This window comes from Leptomonas pyrrhocoris (genome assembly GCF_001293395.1).
Source record: "Leptomonas pyrrhocoris isolate H10 chromosome Unknown, whole genome shotgun sequence".
NCBI classification, from domain to species: domain Eukaryota; phylum Euglenozoa; class Kinetoplastea; order Trypanosomatida; family Trypanosomatidae; genus Leptomonas; species Leptomonas pyrrhocoris.
Window position 1 is genome coordinate 1,913,591 of NW_015438359.1, and position 14,367 is coordinate 1,927,957.

The 14,367-nt window shown below is 59.0% G+C and overlaps 6 protein-coding genes across 11 annotated transcripts; all 6 read left to right on the forward strand.

Moving 5' to 3' along the window:
• Positions 1–142: 142 nt before the first annotated feature.
• Positions 143–1,743, forward strand: ABB37_02405 (putative mitochondrial hypothetical protein; the record flags this gene model as incomplete). Its single annotated transcript, XM_015799392.1, has 1 exon — positions 143–1,743. The coding sequence occupies exon 1, from the start codon at positions 334–336 to the stop codon at positions 1,741–1,743; it is 1,410 nt and encodes a 469-aa protein (XP_015662870.1). The 5' UTR covers positions 143–333.
• A 514-nt stretch (positions 1,744–2,257) lies between these two features.
• ABB37_02406 (hypothetical protein) lies at positions 2,258–5,660 on the forward strand (the record flags this gene model as incomplete). 3 transcript variants are annotated; one of them, XM_015799393.1, is made up of 1 exon in its annotated part: positions 2,258–5,660. In XM_015799393.1, the coding sequence occupies exon 1, from the start codon at positions 2,550–2,552 to the stop codon at positions 5,658–5,660; it is 3,111 nt and encodes a 1,036-aa protein (XP_015662871.1). In that variant the 5' UTR covers positions 2,258–2,549. The 3 variants fall into 3 exon arrangements, with proteins under 3 accessions (XP_015662871.1, XP_015662872.1, XP_015662873.1); XM_015799394.1 differs by having other exon boundaries at positions 2,324–5,660; XM_015799395.1 differs by having other exon boundaries at positions 2,327–5,660.
• Positions 5,661–6,444: 784 nt separating this feature from the next.
• On the forward strand, positions 6,445–7,427 carry ABB37_02407 (hypothetical protein; the record flags this gene model as incomplete). Its single annotated transcript, XM_015799396.1, has 1 exon — positions 6,445–7,427. The coding sequence occupies exon 1, from the start codon at positions 6,624–6,626 to the stop codon at positions 7,425–7,427; it is 804 nt and encodes a 267-aa protein (XP_015662874.1). The 5' UTR covers positions 6,445–6,623.
• A 489-nt stretch (positions 7,428–7,916) lies between these two features.
• On the forward strand, positions 7,917–11,034 carry ABB37_02408 (putative mitochondrial hypothetical protein; the record flags this gene model as incomplete). Of its 2 annotated transcripts, none has more annotated exons than XM_015799397.1 (1): positions 7,917–11,034. In XM_015799397.1, exon 1 carries the CDS (start codon positions 8,044–8,046, stop codon positions 11,032–11,034), a length of 2,991 nt encoding a protein of 996 aa, XP_015662875.1. In that variant the 5' UTR covers positions 7,917–8,043. The 2 variants fall into 2 exon arrangements, with proteins under 2 accessions (XP_015662875.1, XP_015662876.1); XM_015799398.1 differs by having other exon boundaries at positions 7,996–11,034.
• A 500-nt stretch (positions 11,035–11,534) lies between these two features.
• On the forward strand, positions 11,535–12,104 carry ABB37_02409 (putative 40S ribosomal protein S13). 2 transcript variants are annotated; one of them, XM_015799399.1, is made up of 1 exon: positions 11,535–12,104. In XM_015799399.1, the coding sequence occupies exon 1, from the start codon at positions 11,566–11,568 to the stop codon at positions 12,013–12,015; it is 450 nt and encodes a 149-aa protein (XP_015662877.1). In that variant the 5' UTR covers positions 11,535–11,565; the 3' UTR covers positions 12,016–12,104. The 2 variants fall into 2 exon arrangements, with proteins under 2 accessions (XP_015662877.1, XP_015662878.1); XM_015799400.1 differs by having other exon boundaries at positions 11,551–12,104.
• A 319-nt stretch (positions 12,105–12,423) lies between these two features.
• Positions 12,424–13,942, forward strand: ABB37_02410 (putative mitochondrial hypothetical protein; the record flags this gene model as incomplete). Of its 2 annotated transcripts, none has more annotated exons than XM_015799401.1 (1): positions 12,424–13,942. In XM_015799401.1, the coding sequence occupies exon 1, from the start codon at positions 12,470–12,472 to the stop codon at positions 13,940–13,942; it is 1,473 nt and encodes a 490-aa protein (XP_015662879.1). In that variant the 5' UTR covers positions 12,424–12,469. The 2 variants fall into 2 exon arrangements, with proteins under 2 accessions (XP_015662879.1, XP_015662880.1); XM_015799402.1 differs by having other exon boundaries at positions 12,456–13,942.
• Positions 13,943–14,367: the final 425 nt, after the last annotated feature.

The window sequence follows — 14,367 nt, forward strand, 5'->3', positions numbered from 1 at the left end:
TGTCCGTCAGCGTTCTCGTGCGCCGCGTGCTTCACGCCTGCCTTCCATCACATGCGCCTGGGGGCGTCGTTTGGTCTTCATGCTTTGTTTTCCTTTTCTCTTGTTCTTTCTATTTCGTCTTTCGCTCTTCTGCGGCCGCCACAGCCGCCGCTTCATGAAGTCAACGTTACCTCACGTCACCGTGTAGCGGTCAAACCTGTTCTCTCGGTGACGCTGCTGTTATTCGACACACACACACACACACACACACACACATTCTTCTTTCTTTTTTTGTCATCGCTTCACTCGAATTTGATTCCCGTTATTGGCAGGCGGAGCAAAGCGCTCATTTCAATGCTGCGTCGTGGCTGGCGCCTTCTCGCGCGCACGTTGGTGGCAGATGCGTCACTGGTCGCGCTGCCGCCGACGGTGCGGCGCTGCGACGTGTTCCGTAGCGTGGTGTCGCTGGAGGAGGAGGAGCAGATCTACGCCGAGCTCGGCCGCGTCCTGCAGCGCGAGGGGCAGACGGTGGTGTGGGAAGGCTCGACACCGCAGGACAAGGTTATCAAGCACATCTACCTCGAAATGTTCGGCACGGAGAAGGAGTTCACCGAGGTGAAGAATTGGCAGAAGAAGGAAGTCCGACGCCTGCCGGGGCTGCTGTGGTCACCGACGCTCCTGCGTGTGCTGGGCGAGGTGGCGCCGCCGTTGCTGGGTACAATGCCAGACACGGCGCGCGTTGTTGAGCACGAAATACCCGGCTATGAAATGCACGTAGAGCACCCCACAGTGGGCACCGCCTTCCTCTATCTAAATTTGCTGTGTGACACCGTGATGGACTTCGACGATGAAAGCACCGGGCGGTACGGGCAGGCCTTCTTACCGTCTCGCTCGCTCATGTGTGTCTCTGGCGAGGCCCGGTGGGGCTTCCGCTTCGGCGAGCGTACGGAGGAGCTGCACACCTTCACCTCCCGCAGCGGCGCACGTCGTCGCGTCGAGACCGATCTGCGGTTGAGCGTGCAGATGTGGAAGCTGAGCCCAAATCTGCTGGACTGCCGAGTGTTGCAGGAGCGACTGGAGGAGAGCATCGCGATGGCGGGACAGCGCCTCGCAGAGGAGACGGCAGAGCGTCGCGCAGCGGAGAAGGACCGCGCAGAAGCCATTGAGGCCCTCACACCGCCCAACGTGCAAACGCCAACCCTCACCACCGGCAGCGCCGTTCAGCGTCCTGCGGATTCGTTCCTCGCCGCGGCGCTGGCGAGCGCGTCGGGCACAGGGCTGCTCGGCGGCGACCTTGCTCACGCGCAAGGCAGTGGTGGTAGCACCGCTCTGGGGGACAGGAAGACGGGCAAGAAATCGATGAGCGACATCCGTCAAGACTACGGACAATACAAGCAGCAGTTCGCCAACGTGTACGGCATTCTGCAGGACATGAAGGTTATGCAGGACTCTGGCCAGCCCATCAACGACATGTGGCTGAAGAAGAAAATGACGGAGTCATCACAGATTGACCCCGAGAAGGACCGCGAGGACGGCTTCGACCCCGAGAACATCGAAGGCACGTGGGACACCGTGGACGCTAAGGCTCGCTTCTACAAGGCGAAGCTGAAGACGATGGACTACGACGGCACCGCCTTTTTAAACTCACGGATGCCGGACATCTCGAAAGACGCACCGCTGGACATGCGTGCAACCATTAGCAAGATGGCTCCTCATGTCAAGGACGGCGAAAAGATCTTAGCCAGTCTGCCGAACACGAAGTAGCGTTCACACAGAAAAGGCATCAACAAAGCGCCTTCCAACGACGAACGTGTATCGGCGTTGCTACTATGTTTCTGCGTTTGCCGACCGCAAATTGTCCCCGCTGCACTGCTTTCTGCGCCTGCCGTTCGCTTGTTTTACTGGCTTGTTTTCCCCTCCTTCGTGATGATCGTTCACACACACTTCTGTGATTGTAGAGCTGTACGCAGCAGGTGCGGCTCGCTTCACCCGGACATGATCAACAGAGAAGGAAGGGACTCCCGAGGTCTCCTGAACAACGTCGTGCTTTGTCCATGAAAACATCACGTTTGTTTACAATCCTTTGCAGAATCTTCTTCATCGTTGTTCATTCTATTTCTTTTTGGTGTACAAACCCAGCAGCGCAGCGAACCAATGATTATACGGTGCTGACGCGCGAGAACCTTCTTTGGTGCACGGCGTTGGTGAAAGTGTTTCGTTACCTGCTTCTCCTTTTCCTCCTTTTCCTCTCTCTCTCTCTCCTTGCTTCGACGTGGGTGGATCACACTACGCTGCTTCATGCAAACGTCACCGCCACTCCGACGGTCATTCGTGCGCGCCGCTCAGCAGCCACAGCAACTCAGTGAAGCTCACGCCAACGTCAGGACAGGACAGTCGCTCACCACGAACCAAAAAGAAGAAGAAGGTATTTTCTTTTTTCAGCCGTCGTGCATCAAAAAAACTAAATAAATTAAAAAGCCACACGCGCTTCCTAAGTTGAAGTCACGGTGAAGCCGCAACGCATTTGCACCGGAGACGTTACGGCCCACCCACACGGCACAAGTTGAAGAATGAGCGCAGAGGTGGAATGCCCGACAGCCGCCGCGGGGGGAGGGGCTCTCTCCGTTTTCGGCAAAGTCGACTGCGCGCCTTTTGTGTTTGCCACCGACGACGACGCGGCCGTCTACGCAGCCATTGAGGAGGTTTTTAGCGAATTCCAGTCGACGCCGTCCGTCGAGGCCTTCGTCGTGATCCAGAACAAACTAGTGGAGCTCGCCGGCTATCCGCTCGTCACGGCGGTGCTGTCCGGTCGGTATCCGTGTCTCTTCTCGTCTCTCGAGAGACAGGGGGAGGCGATGGGAGCGGGCGCGGCGGTGCCGGCGAACGTGGCGGGGGTGAACTGGGACTTGTGGTGCCGCAACACGTGGTTGACAAACTCCTGCGCCGTCGATGATCTCGGTGTGGTGGCCACGTCGACGCTGCCCTCCCTCGATGCTCTCCTTCGGCAGGTGGAGCGGGACAACGACAATCATGTGAATGAGGTGTGGTCGGTGCTGCACATCCTTGCCTGGGCGCTACGCAGCTCCGCTGTGGCGCCGACACTTGTGGACCCACTGACGCAATGCGCGGCGCTGTGGGAGCTAATTGAGACCGAGCTGGTGAAGGGCGGCCGACACACAAGTCTGCAGCTGGTGCTGCTGGACCTGCTCGCTGCTCTGGCGCTGCACGCCTCGGCCTCGACGGAGCTTTTCGCGCGCCTCTGCACCGTGGCCGGCTCCCGTGCGCAGTTCCCGCATCCCGTGCACTACCACAACGCGATGCGATTGTGTTACGCGTGCGTGATATGCGATGACGACGCCCACACAAAGACGCAGAGCGCCGTGCAGCACCTGCGGCGGGCGTGGACAACGATGAAGGCGCAGACGAGCGGCTTCCCGGCCTCGCTGCGGGCGACGGAGTGGGTGGTGGGCGACGAGGCGAAGGCGCATCTCGCCATTGCGGTGCAGCTGCATCGGCAACTGACGGCAAAGGCGGTGGAAGTGTTCGACCTGGCGACCGTGAAGGAGTTCCATGCGACGGCGTTGCAACTGCCAGTGGAGGCGCGCGCCTTCTGCCTCTTCGCTCTCCCCGGCAACGCCCTGCTGCGTCTGCATGCGACGTTGCAGGATGAAGCCGAAGCCGACCTCGTGACAGAGGTGGTGGCCACGCTGGTCGACGTCGTTTTGGGCCAAAAACCCACCAAAATAGCCGACAATGCCTGCGACGACGACCACGACGACGTTGACCCGAGCAAGACGGACGGTTATGTTCAGTACTGCATCCAGCAGATGTGGATGAACGGCTTGAGTGCCACCTTGTACTCCCTGTTGCAGCGCCGCGACCCCGCCATTACCGCAGCGGTGGTCTGCCTGCTGCACCACCTCGCTGCACGCAGCTTACACGGCAGTGCCGCCCGCCGCGTCCTGCTCGGCTCGCCGTCTCTGTCGTTGGTGAGCAATGTGCTGACCGGCGTCGCAGAGGCGGCGGACGTGAAGGAGGAATTGAAGAAGGCGGACGTGGACGATGTGGTGGAGGGTGCGCTGTGCCTCATTTGCGCACTGGAGAACGCCGAACTGACGAGTGTCTTCACCGACTCTCTCGTCTTCACCGTTGGCACGCTCATCTCGGAGGGCAAAGAGAGTACGTTGCTGCTGCGCCGCGGCCTGCGAGCACTGGCCCGCCTCGCGTCCGCCTTCCCCATGGCCGGCTCGCTGGTGCTGGACTTTGAGTTTCTCACGGAGCAGTGCGCGCTGCCCGAGCCCCCGGCAGAGGCCAGTGCCGCGATGGTCGTGGGTTCGCTGGATGTGATGAGCGCCATCGTCGTGCAGCAGCCCGCCGCCGTCACCTTCGAGTGGATTGAGATGCTCCTCAACATTATGCAGCGTCTCGATGGCTGGCGGAACGGCGTGGCAGGGCTGGACACGGTTCTGTGGCGCTGCGTGCGCTACACCGTCGAGACCTCCGAGGACAGCAGTGAGTACCTCTTCGGCGAGGAGGCGCGGGAGGTGTTGCGCAACGAACTCGAGCGCGTGAAGTACGGCGACGCGCATCTCCGTCAGCTTCTCCCGTCGCTTCTCGGAATTGCGGTCTGCATGCAGCCCTTCGAACACGCCGAGGTGAACGCGGCGATGACAGCGGTGCTGCGAGAGGTGCCGAATACGTCGTGGACGGCGGAGATGAGCGAGGGGACGCTGCGCTTTATCGTTGCCGCCGCGTGCAGCAGCAGCAGCGACGCAGACGGCGCAGAGTCCAACGCATCGCCAACGTCGGACGGGGAGCCGCTGAAGGGTGGGGGGATGACAGCGCAGACCATCGCAACACTCGCCGAGCGTGTCATGTACGGCGCACATCAGTCCGGCGTCACGGTCCCAACCACGGCGCTAGAAGAGTTTGCACATGGCCTCGAGGAGAAGGGTCTCGCCATGGATGTGACGATGGCGTTGTTCGACTTGGTGGACCGCGTCCTGAAGCCGAAGGAAGACAAAAAGAAGACCACTGTGGCAAAGAACGACGCGAAGCTCGCGCATGCGCTTCTCCCTCTCTTGCACTACCTTCTCTCCCATTGTCCCTCCGCCCGCACCGAGGCGACAGCCGTCAGCACCGCACACCTGATCAAGTGCACCGCAGCCGAGGGCGACGACAAAGCGGCGAGACTCGGCAGCCCCGACGTGATAGACACGGCGCTGCTGCTTGTGCACGACGCGTGCGCGATGAGCTTTGCGGACGCCGACGGTGAGGCGAAGCGTGCCCGGGTGATGCAGGAACTGTGGCCCAGCCTGGCCTATGTGACCCGCCGTGCAGCCGACGTGCATGCAAGCGCGGGCTGGCAGCGCGTGTTGAGCCATGTCTACGGCGCTGCACACGTGCTGCTCCTCGGCTCCACGACCGTTCCCTTTAGCGCCGGTGGCGACCCGCGGCTCGACTACGTGGGCGTCTGCGGACTACCGCACGTGGCGATCGAGCCGTGCAAAGCGCTGGTGCAGACCGTCCTCAACTTCGATGAAGCGCGGGCTTACCTGAAGAACAAGTACGCCGCGGCTTACCTTTCCTCGTTAGAGTACATGACGGATCCGGCACACAACGTGAGCGGTGTGGTGCCGCTATCCTTGCAACGATACCTGGATGAAGCGAAGCAACTGTAGCTCTTTTTCCTATCTAATAATTTTAACTGTTCTCATGGCACCTTCGCTGAGTGTTTTAGGTTTCTTGTGCGCGTGAGAGATGTGCCACGTGTCCACGGGAGATGACGCATGCTTGTTGGGGCGTGCGTGCGGAGGCCCGCATATCTCAGTATATTTATACTCTATAAAGAATATCGTTGTTTGTGTGTTGCGTGTGCGTATGTGTGTGTGTGTGTGTGTGTTCGTGTACTATTCGAGCTGAAAGTGGGGGGTAACTCTTCCCAGTAAGACCTGCCCCCCCCCCCCTCTAAAAAAAGATAGGTTTCACCTTTTCGTTGGAAACTACTTGATGGTGAGAAGCAGATGGCGGAGAAAAGGAGGGGCAGCGCAACCAAAGGCTATCGGGGCAAGCGAGCAATCATTAATGACGCCGACACACGTTATAACGAGCCGATGCGTAAGGAGGCGAGAAAAACAGAGAATGAAAACAACAAAAGAAGGAAAAGATGTTGCACGACGAGCCGCATGATTACGATCTGCACAATCAAAACAGTAGCGGCGGAAGTAAAGTGAAAAACATGCTATCTATTATTATTAAAGAGTGCTGGTTGTGGCGGTGGCTACGTAGTTCAATGATGCACGAGTTTGCGTTTATATATGTGTTTGTGGGTGTGCGTGTGTGCCGGTGTGTGTGACAGAGTCAATGTATCGCCTCGAAGACTCCATTTTTGGTTTGTTGTCTTTTGTGTTTGTGCAGCATTATTTCGGTCGTATTCTCCCCTTCCCATTGTTTTCCTTTTCCGTTAGAAGAAGAAGGCGGTGGCAACGACCTCCCTCCCTTTTCTTTACATATTTATAGCAAGAGCGAGAAAGAGACACACGTACAACAGAGCGGAGGAGATGGAAAGGGCTGCCGTGTCCGCTGCGGTGCCGTGGAAGGGCCACTGCTTTCCAATCGTGAGCTTCTTGCACGTTCCGGGAAAAATGTCGAAGCCGCTGTGGCTCATGATGGGCACTGCCTTTCCCTTCGAGACGCCATCCAGTGGCTCCTCGTCCCCGCAGCTGCTCCTCACCGCCAAGCACACCTTCGCCCCGTGGGACTACGCCAAGGATGCATCGCAGATGAAAATTCCAGCGGACTACCGCAAACTGCGTTTTGTCGTTGGCTGCATCTATCGGCCCAACGAGGAAGGGCAGTCGGTGGCGTCCGAGAAGGTCGGGCTGCGACTGGTGTCTCAGCATCCACAATTGGACGTGGCCGTAGTTGCGGTAGACGACAAGGGCGACGTCAAAACACCTAGCGTCACCACAGCCGCCACAGCCACGATGGCTTCGTCACCGTCGAGGGCGGTCTTTAGTTCCCCGCTGCCCCTGTGCACGACGCGCTACCCCGCAGCTGCCGACGGTCTCCTTCTGGGCTACCGCGGCATGGAGCGTCTAGGAGAGTTGGACACCTTGGACCCGTCGCTGCTGCAGCGTCTGTCGCCGGGTGAGCGCGACGCGTTGTTGGTAGACTTACAAGACATCGAGGGCAAACAAATCCGCGCAAGCACCACAGTCTCTATTCTAGATGAGAGGGGAATGTGCAAGGGCACCGGTGATCGTGCCACGTGCTTTCACGGCATGTCCGGTGGTCCCCTGCTGACCACCTCCGGCACCTGTGCGGGCGTGCTCTACGGACACCACCCGGACGCCCCCGGCTGTCTTGGCTACACCCCATGTGCCGACTTTGCAGAATGGCTCGCTGGCGTCGTGCAGCGTGTCTCGCAGAGAAATGAGGAGGCTTGACGGAGGTGTGCGCACGGGAAGGGGGAAGGGAGCTGCGTTGCGTTGGAAAGAAAGATGGCGGGTGGGGAGTTTCTTCGCATCGTTACTTACCGCTGAACTCGGTCGCAAGCTGCTTGTGGCTGAAGCGTCACACCACGACGGAGTAAATCGGCGTACAGATAAAGAACCGAGAAGCGTCTTGTTTGTGTGCTACGACGTTCCAGTAAAGAGAGAACGACTTCTTTATGAGCGGCCATGCAAGCCGAAAAGCGCCCCTTCAAGGCACGCGCGACGTGTGGCAGTTTTTCCCCCACTTCTCCGACGTAGCTTCGTTGACAGAAATGCACCCATAAAGTGTTGATGTTTTTTTGTTACCCAAAGACGTCGCGTCCTCCTCTCGTGCGATTCGTTACCTTCTCTCGCTTTTTCTTTTTCTTCGTTCGTACTGCGTGCGCTCCGTTTTCACCACAATACTTCACTTTATCCTTCATATAAAAACGCGTCCGCTACGGTGCTTCTCTGCGCACACACTCGGGGCCACAACTGGTCTACTTCGCTCTTTCTTTCATATTTTTATAACTTATCTTCGAGGCACGAAAGAAACAACGAAGGAGCGGTAAAGGGGAAAGAAGGGAAGATGAGTTGGTGCACCGCGGCTGAGGTGGCGGAGCTGATCTCCGTTGCCCGACTCCGCGGCGACGTCGACGCTGCCACACGCAAGGCAGCCGACCTGCGCTTCATCGACATCTGCACCACTGCCATTAATGCAGGTGACGTTTTGATGCAGATTGCGACGGAGACGACGGCGGCGCCGGGGCTGCGTCTGAATGCCATTTTGGCTGCGCAGCCCCTCATCACGACGGAAGGGTGGAACGAGGGGGGCCGATTCAGCGACCGCGGCGCTGTCACGCGCCTGCTGCTGCGATGGACAGCAGATCCGTCGCTTTGCGGAAACGCGCAGGTGAGTACGGAGCTGCTGCGCAGCCAGGCGCTGATCGCGTCGTTAGAGTTTCCCACTGAGCAGTGGCAGCAATGGATTCAAGAGTGCGCGTACGCGTTGGTCGCCGGCGACCTCGCCAGCGCGGCGAAGCTGCACGCGGTGGTGAACGAGAGCTATCGCAACTACGCCCTTTGGAGCTTTCTCGCAAATGATTTTACAGGCTTCGTAATGCAGGCGCAGTTAACGGCGCTGCCACAGCGCACGATGGTGATGGGCACGTTCCTGGAGCTGATGCGCAAACGACCGCGGCCCTCCGCTGAGCACGAAATTGCATCCACCAGCAACTGTGTCTTGCTCTCTGCCGAGATGCGGCACTTCGTGATGGGGAACCTTCTCGCCTGTGTAGAAGACACCCGTCTCGCCGGTGCTGCGGCAGTCGCAGGTGGATTTGTGGGGTACTGCACCATCGTCTTTGCCGTTGCCTCGCGGCTCGTCGTGGACGTGGAGTCGGCCGTAAACGTCTTTCGTTGCAGCTCCTTCTTTCTGGGTCAGCTGCAGGCCAGTGCCGCACCAGCGGAGAGGAGCGACGGGCGGAACGCATTCACGGAGCAGCTCATGGAGTGCTTGCTGAGCACGCTGCAGTTGTTCCCCGAGGTGGCCAGCAACGACGTGCAGGCAGAGGAGCTTCTCGCGTGTCTTATGCACTTTATGATTCCTGCCGCTGAGGTTGAAGGCGCGGATGCCGCGCAAATCTCGACGGAGCTGTTGGAATTCTTCATGGACGACGAGGCGGTGCCCCTCGGCTGCGGAAGCGGTGATGTAGCCCACCTGGCCGGTGCGGTGTTGGAGCTGTACCTCGAACACAACGTCGATCAGAGGCCCGCCGCTATTGCGACACTCAACGCCATTCTGCGCAGCACCCCCAACATCCATGGCGCTTTGGCCGACGCGGTAGCGCTGGCGCTACGTTCGGTGAGTCGTGTATACGAGGCGGCGGGGGCGGTGGTGGTAGACGCGCTCGACACCCCGACGCAGGCGGAGCTGCTCACGCAGGTTTCACAGCTTCTCCTGCGCGCTGCTGGCCCACACGCGCATGTTATGCTGATGGACGCCTTGACGCACTGCTTTTACGGCTCGCACAATGAAGACCTGTGTTGCCAGCTCGTGCAGCTTCTTCAGCGGCTACACACCGCAGCGACGGCGGCGATGCCATCGGAGGAGTGCGCGGTGTGCGTGCGGTGCACGTGCATCTACGAAGCTGGGCGCCTCGTGGAAGAAGCACGCACACGACCGTGGTGCAAGGCTCTGTTGAGTCCGGCATGGGTACGACTGACGGTGGAGCAACTTGCAGTAGGGGACACCTTCGGTGTCTTCTGTGCCGCGTCGACGCTCTGCACGTTGCTGTACGTCACGCCAGACTGCGCGCTGTACCTGTGCGAGAGCGGCGCCGCGTGGGTGCATGGCCTACGCCAGCTCTGTCGGCACGCCACGCTGCGTGGTGTAGCCGTCTTGATCACCCTCGCGCTGAGGCACATCGCAGGTATTTCGGCGGTTGCCACACCGTCGTCGGCGCACTCATGCCTCTTAGTAGCGACGTCGTGCAGCACTGTAATGGCGTTCTGTCAGCTCCCTTCCCCGTCCCGTCACCTCGTCCTTCGTTCGGTGGTGGACTTCGTCGTTGCGCACATGCGTGTGTACTTGCGCGGAGACGGTTGTGCGAACTGTGCGGAGCACCTTGCTGGTCTCACCGCACCGCTGTTCACGGAGGCGTTCTCGGCTGAGTTGTCGCAGGATGAACCAAGCTGCCGCAGCTTTACCGCCTGCGCTACCCTCCTCTACGTTGCCTTCGGCGCCGTGCAACCTGCAATGGCAACTGCCGCTCCTGCGGCGCTGCTTCGCGTACTGCAACACGCCGTGGCTCAGACGTATGCCTCGCAGACGATCTCCTGCGTATGCGGCCACCTCGCACTTGTGTTGGTTCTGCAGCCAGACCTCGTAGAGGAGGTGGCAGCACACGTCCTGCGCGTCCTCTTCACCTCCAATGTGGACTTGGTGGAGGGGCGTAAGGGAGCGAACTACAGTGGGGCGGCGTTCCTCCTTTCGCTGTTTTTTCTGCGTTGTCCGCAGTGCCTTCTCCACGCGGCCGGTGCTACCCGGCCGGCACCGCCCGATGATTTTCCGTTGGTGGTGCAGCGCGGTTTCGGGTGGTGGCTGAATATGGCGCCTTTCATGGACGTGGTTCAGCTGCCGTACTTTGCCGCCGCGTGCTGCCGCATCGCGAGCGCGGTCGTCGCTGCACCGGTGGGAACGGGCGTTTCCACCGGGCGACTTGCATCGTGTCGCCAATTCATTCTCCCTTCTGTCCACGTGAAGAAGCTGCCGCTGCGGCCCTTCACAAACCTCTCCGTGCTGCAGCATCTGTGCGTGGCGTGGGTGGATCTGGAGCGGCGCTACAGCAGCACCAGCAAGCCACAGCTGCTGGACCAGGGTCTGCAGCCGTACGTCTCAGGAGTCGATCGACACTACACATCTCTTTGCGGTGTCCCGTTCACGGGGAGTGCAGCGGCCGCGGTGCTGAAGACGGCCCCGGCGGAGACGATTGCTGCGTTTGTTGACTACTTGAGTCAGCAGGACGGCGGTGCAGCGATAAACACCGCGCGACGGCTCCTCAGTGAGCTCGTACGATAAAATCAAACTCCGAGATCGAGCGAGCAGCTCTGCACTGTCAGATTGCCGCGTCCCTGTGTGTCGGGAGGTTTAATAGCTTTCACGTCTAAAGTGCACGTGCCGGTGCAACTCTGCTGGTGACCCAGTAAGGAGAGAAAAGCGGGGGCTCAATAATCGTTAATTTCTGTTATCAACGGACTACGTCAAGATACATATACATATCAGTAAGGCTGCAGCTGTACGCTTCTAACGCACTCTTCATTCATTGAACCCGCCGGTCAGCGACAACGGAAAAACGACGCATTCGATGCATGTGTGTGTGTGTGTGTGTGTGTGTGTGTGTAGAAGATGAACTTGTCATGTACTGCGCCAGCAACACAGCTTCAAGAAGTGTGTTCTTCCTACCTACCTTCCTCTGTTCTTCTTGTTGTGCTCTCCGATACCGAACTCATGCACCCTTCTCCACACCGGTGACCTTCTTGCTCCCCTCAAAACAAAAACAAAAATACACTCACACGCCAAGTCCACCATCTGCAAAGGAGATCGAGAAAAATGGTCCGCATGCACGGTAACGGCCGCGGCAAGGCGTCTTCTGCCCTGCCCTTCCGCCGCACTCCGCCGTCGTGGCTCAAGGTTGCGAGCCGCAACGTTGTGAAGATGGTGTGCAAGAGCTCCCGCAAGGGTATGATGCCGAGCCAGATCGGCATGGAGCTTCGTGATTCGATGGGTATTGCCCAGGTGAAGAACGTGACGGGTCGCAAGATCCTGCGCATCCTCAAGCACAACGGCCTCGCCCCGGAGATCCCGGAGGACCTGTACTTCCTGGTCAAGCGCGCCACCGAGATGCGCAAGCACCTGGAGCGCCATACCACCGACCGCGACACCAAGTACCGCCTGATCCTCGTGGAGTCCCGCATCCACCGCCTCGCCCGCTACTACAAGCGCGTCAAGCAGCTGCCCCCCACCTGGAAGTACGAGTCCGGCGCCGCCGCCACCGCGTAAGGCACAAAGGAGTCGATTTCTCTTGTCAGTGTGGCTCACCCACGATGACTTTGTTTTACTCAACTAATTTCTCTTTTTCAAACTTTACTTCTAAAACAGCAACAACAACTGAGAGATGAGGAGCGTTTGCATGGAGGGGGCGTCACCTGCTCAGAGGTGCTAGTCGCGCTTTCCCTCGTTGCCGCCTGTGAAGTTTACCCGTTCATTACAATGCAGCTCGTTTGGACTATGACTGCTGCGATGGCACCTCTCAAACGTCAGTGCAACTTACGTCCTCACACGCACGCGCTGCAGCTCCTGCTCTACGATGTAATTTGCGATGTCCTCGTCTTTTCTTCTCTGTTTCTCTCCCCTTCCATATCCCCCCCCCCCTCGCCTTTCTCTTCTTCTTCTTTGTTTTTTCTTAAAAGGGCGCCTTCTTCGTTGGGGCAACAAATCAAAGGAAAACGGGAAAATGCGACGGACGTTGACGTCGCGTGCGCTGCGGCAGTCGCCGCGACTCGCCGTCTTTCACGTCTCCAAGTCCGTGAAGGAGGAAGAGAAGAAGTGGGAGGAGAAGAAGAAGGAGGCGGCCAGTAAAGGTTTCGGTCGCCGTGACAGCGTAGAGGATAAGGTCCTCATGGGACAGATGTTCGAGGCCCCGGAGAGCATCGGCGGCGGCGTGGTCGTGGCGAACCTGCCTCCGAAGCAGCACGAACCGACGGAGTTCGACGCCTATCAGCTCTCCACGACGGACTTTTCCTCTCTCGTCACACCGCACGGCACGCCTCCGGTGAAGACCGGGCTGGGCGCCGGGTTTGGTGCGCGCGAAGACAAGCGGCTCGGTTTTCTCCGTCCGCGGCAGCCTCTGCAGCCCTACACCGGTTCCACCGCTGTGGTGCCAAAGTTCGACGAAAACGGCCTGCCACTGGAGCAGTCGCTGACGCCGGAGCAGATGATGCGAAAGCGCAAGGAGTACATGAAGACTTTCGAAGGCACCACGATGAGTGCGTCGGAGCACTTCCTGTTGGTCGACCTCGACTTCCAGAAGGACGCGATGCTCTTTGGCACCACCCGCGAGGAGTTCGAGCACAACGTGACCAAGTTGAAGAACGTGATTATCGCGTACAACAAGTGGGAGCGCACAGACAACTTCTACCGATACATGACCGTTTTACTGAAGCTGCTGACGCTGTGGATCCTTATGGAGAGCCTGCAGCAGTTCTACGAGCTGCGTCTCTTTGCCGCCAACTACGACGACTTTGTCGAAGCGATGGAGATGGACATCGCAGCGTTGGTGCACAAAAGGGCTGCCGACTTCGCCGATGCCGCGCGGGAGTTGCAACAACACAAACCAGACTTCGCGCCGGTGCTCGAGGCCATTGCGAAAGAGCGTGACCGCGTGGTGGCCGTGGAGGCGCGTGCGAACAAGCAGATGGCGGAGGCAGACATGGCGAACAGCAGCAGCAGCAGTAGCAGCGGCGGCGGTATCGCCCTTCTCGCATGGGAGGCGCTGGGTGCCAACATCGGCCGCGATGGTACGCATGAGCAGCAACCAGCGTCGACACTGTCTCCGCTAGACGTGAAGGCCGACGGAGCGCCGCACCCGATGGACACCACCAACGTGGAGGAGCACAGGGAACGCCAGCGCAGAGCGGAGGAGGAGCGCGAGATGCGCCGCCTGGCACTGTACAACGATTCGTCTCGGCAAGACGGAGTCTGGTGGCACGTGTGGAAACGAGTGAAGGGCGTCGTTCGCGGTCAAGACCGCCTGCCAGAGGCGGATGTGACGCGTTACTCCTACGCGGCAAGCCCTACCAGCATTACCTCGATGCGTGCGCTGCGTCGCATTCTGCTGCCGCGCTCTGAGGACGTGGTGCAGGTGGTGCGGGAGGAGATGGTCGCCTACAAGGCGCAGAAGGAACAGATGCGGGCACATCCACTTTAAGTAAGTAAATACCTAAGTGTGTTGGAAGGAGACGGGGTTGGCAGTGTACGGCCGCACGGCGCGCCTGTCCGAGGAGCCGTACGAGTGGCGGTTGTGTGTGGCGAAGATGTTTGTCGTTGACGTTTGCTGGTGCATCCCTTTTCACAGAAATCGTATTATATACATATATTTATTACTCTTCTAAAAAAAATTTCCCCTTTATAGTGCTCACTACGGTTGTTCTTCTTGTGTCATTTAAAATACCTCTCTTACTTCTCTTGCTCACGCTTCGGAAGCAGTGAAGGTTCTCGTTGCTTGGCTCGATGAGAGCTCACGGAAGAGGCGAAGGAAGCTGTCTGCCATTCACCTTTGGCACTTCATGAATCGTAGGGCAGCGCGTCCGGCCCAGTAGCGTGACGTCCCTTTTTGTGTACTGCGTAAACGCT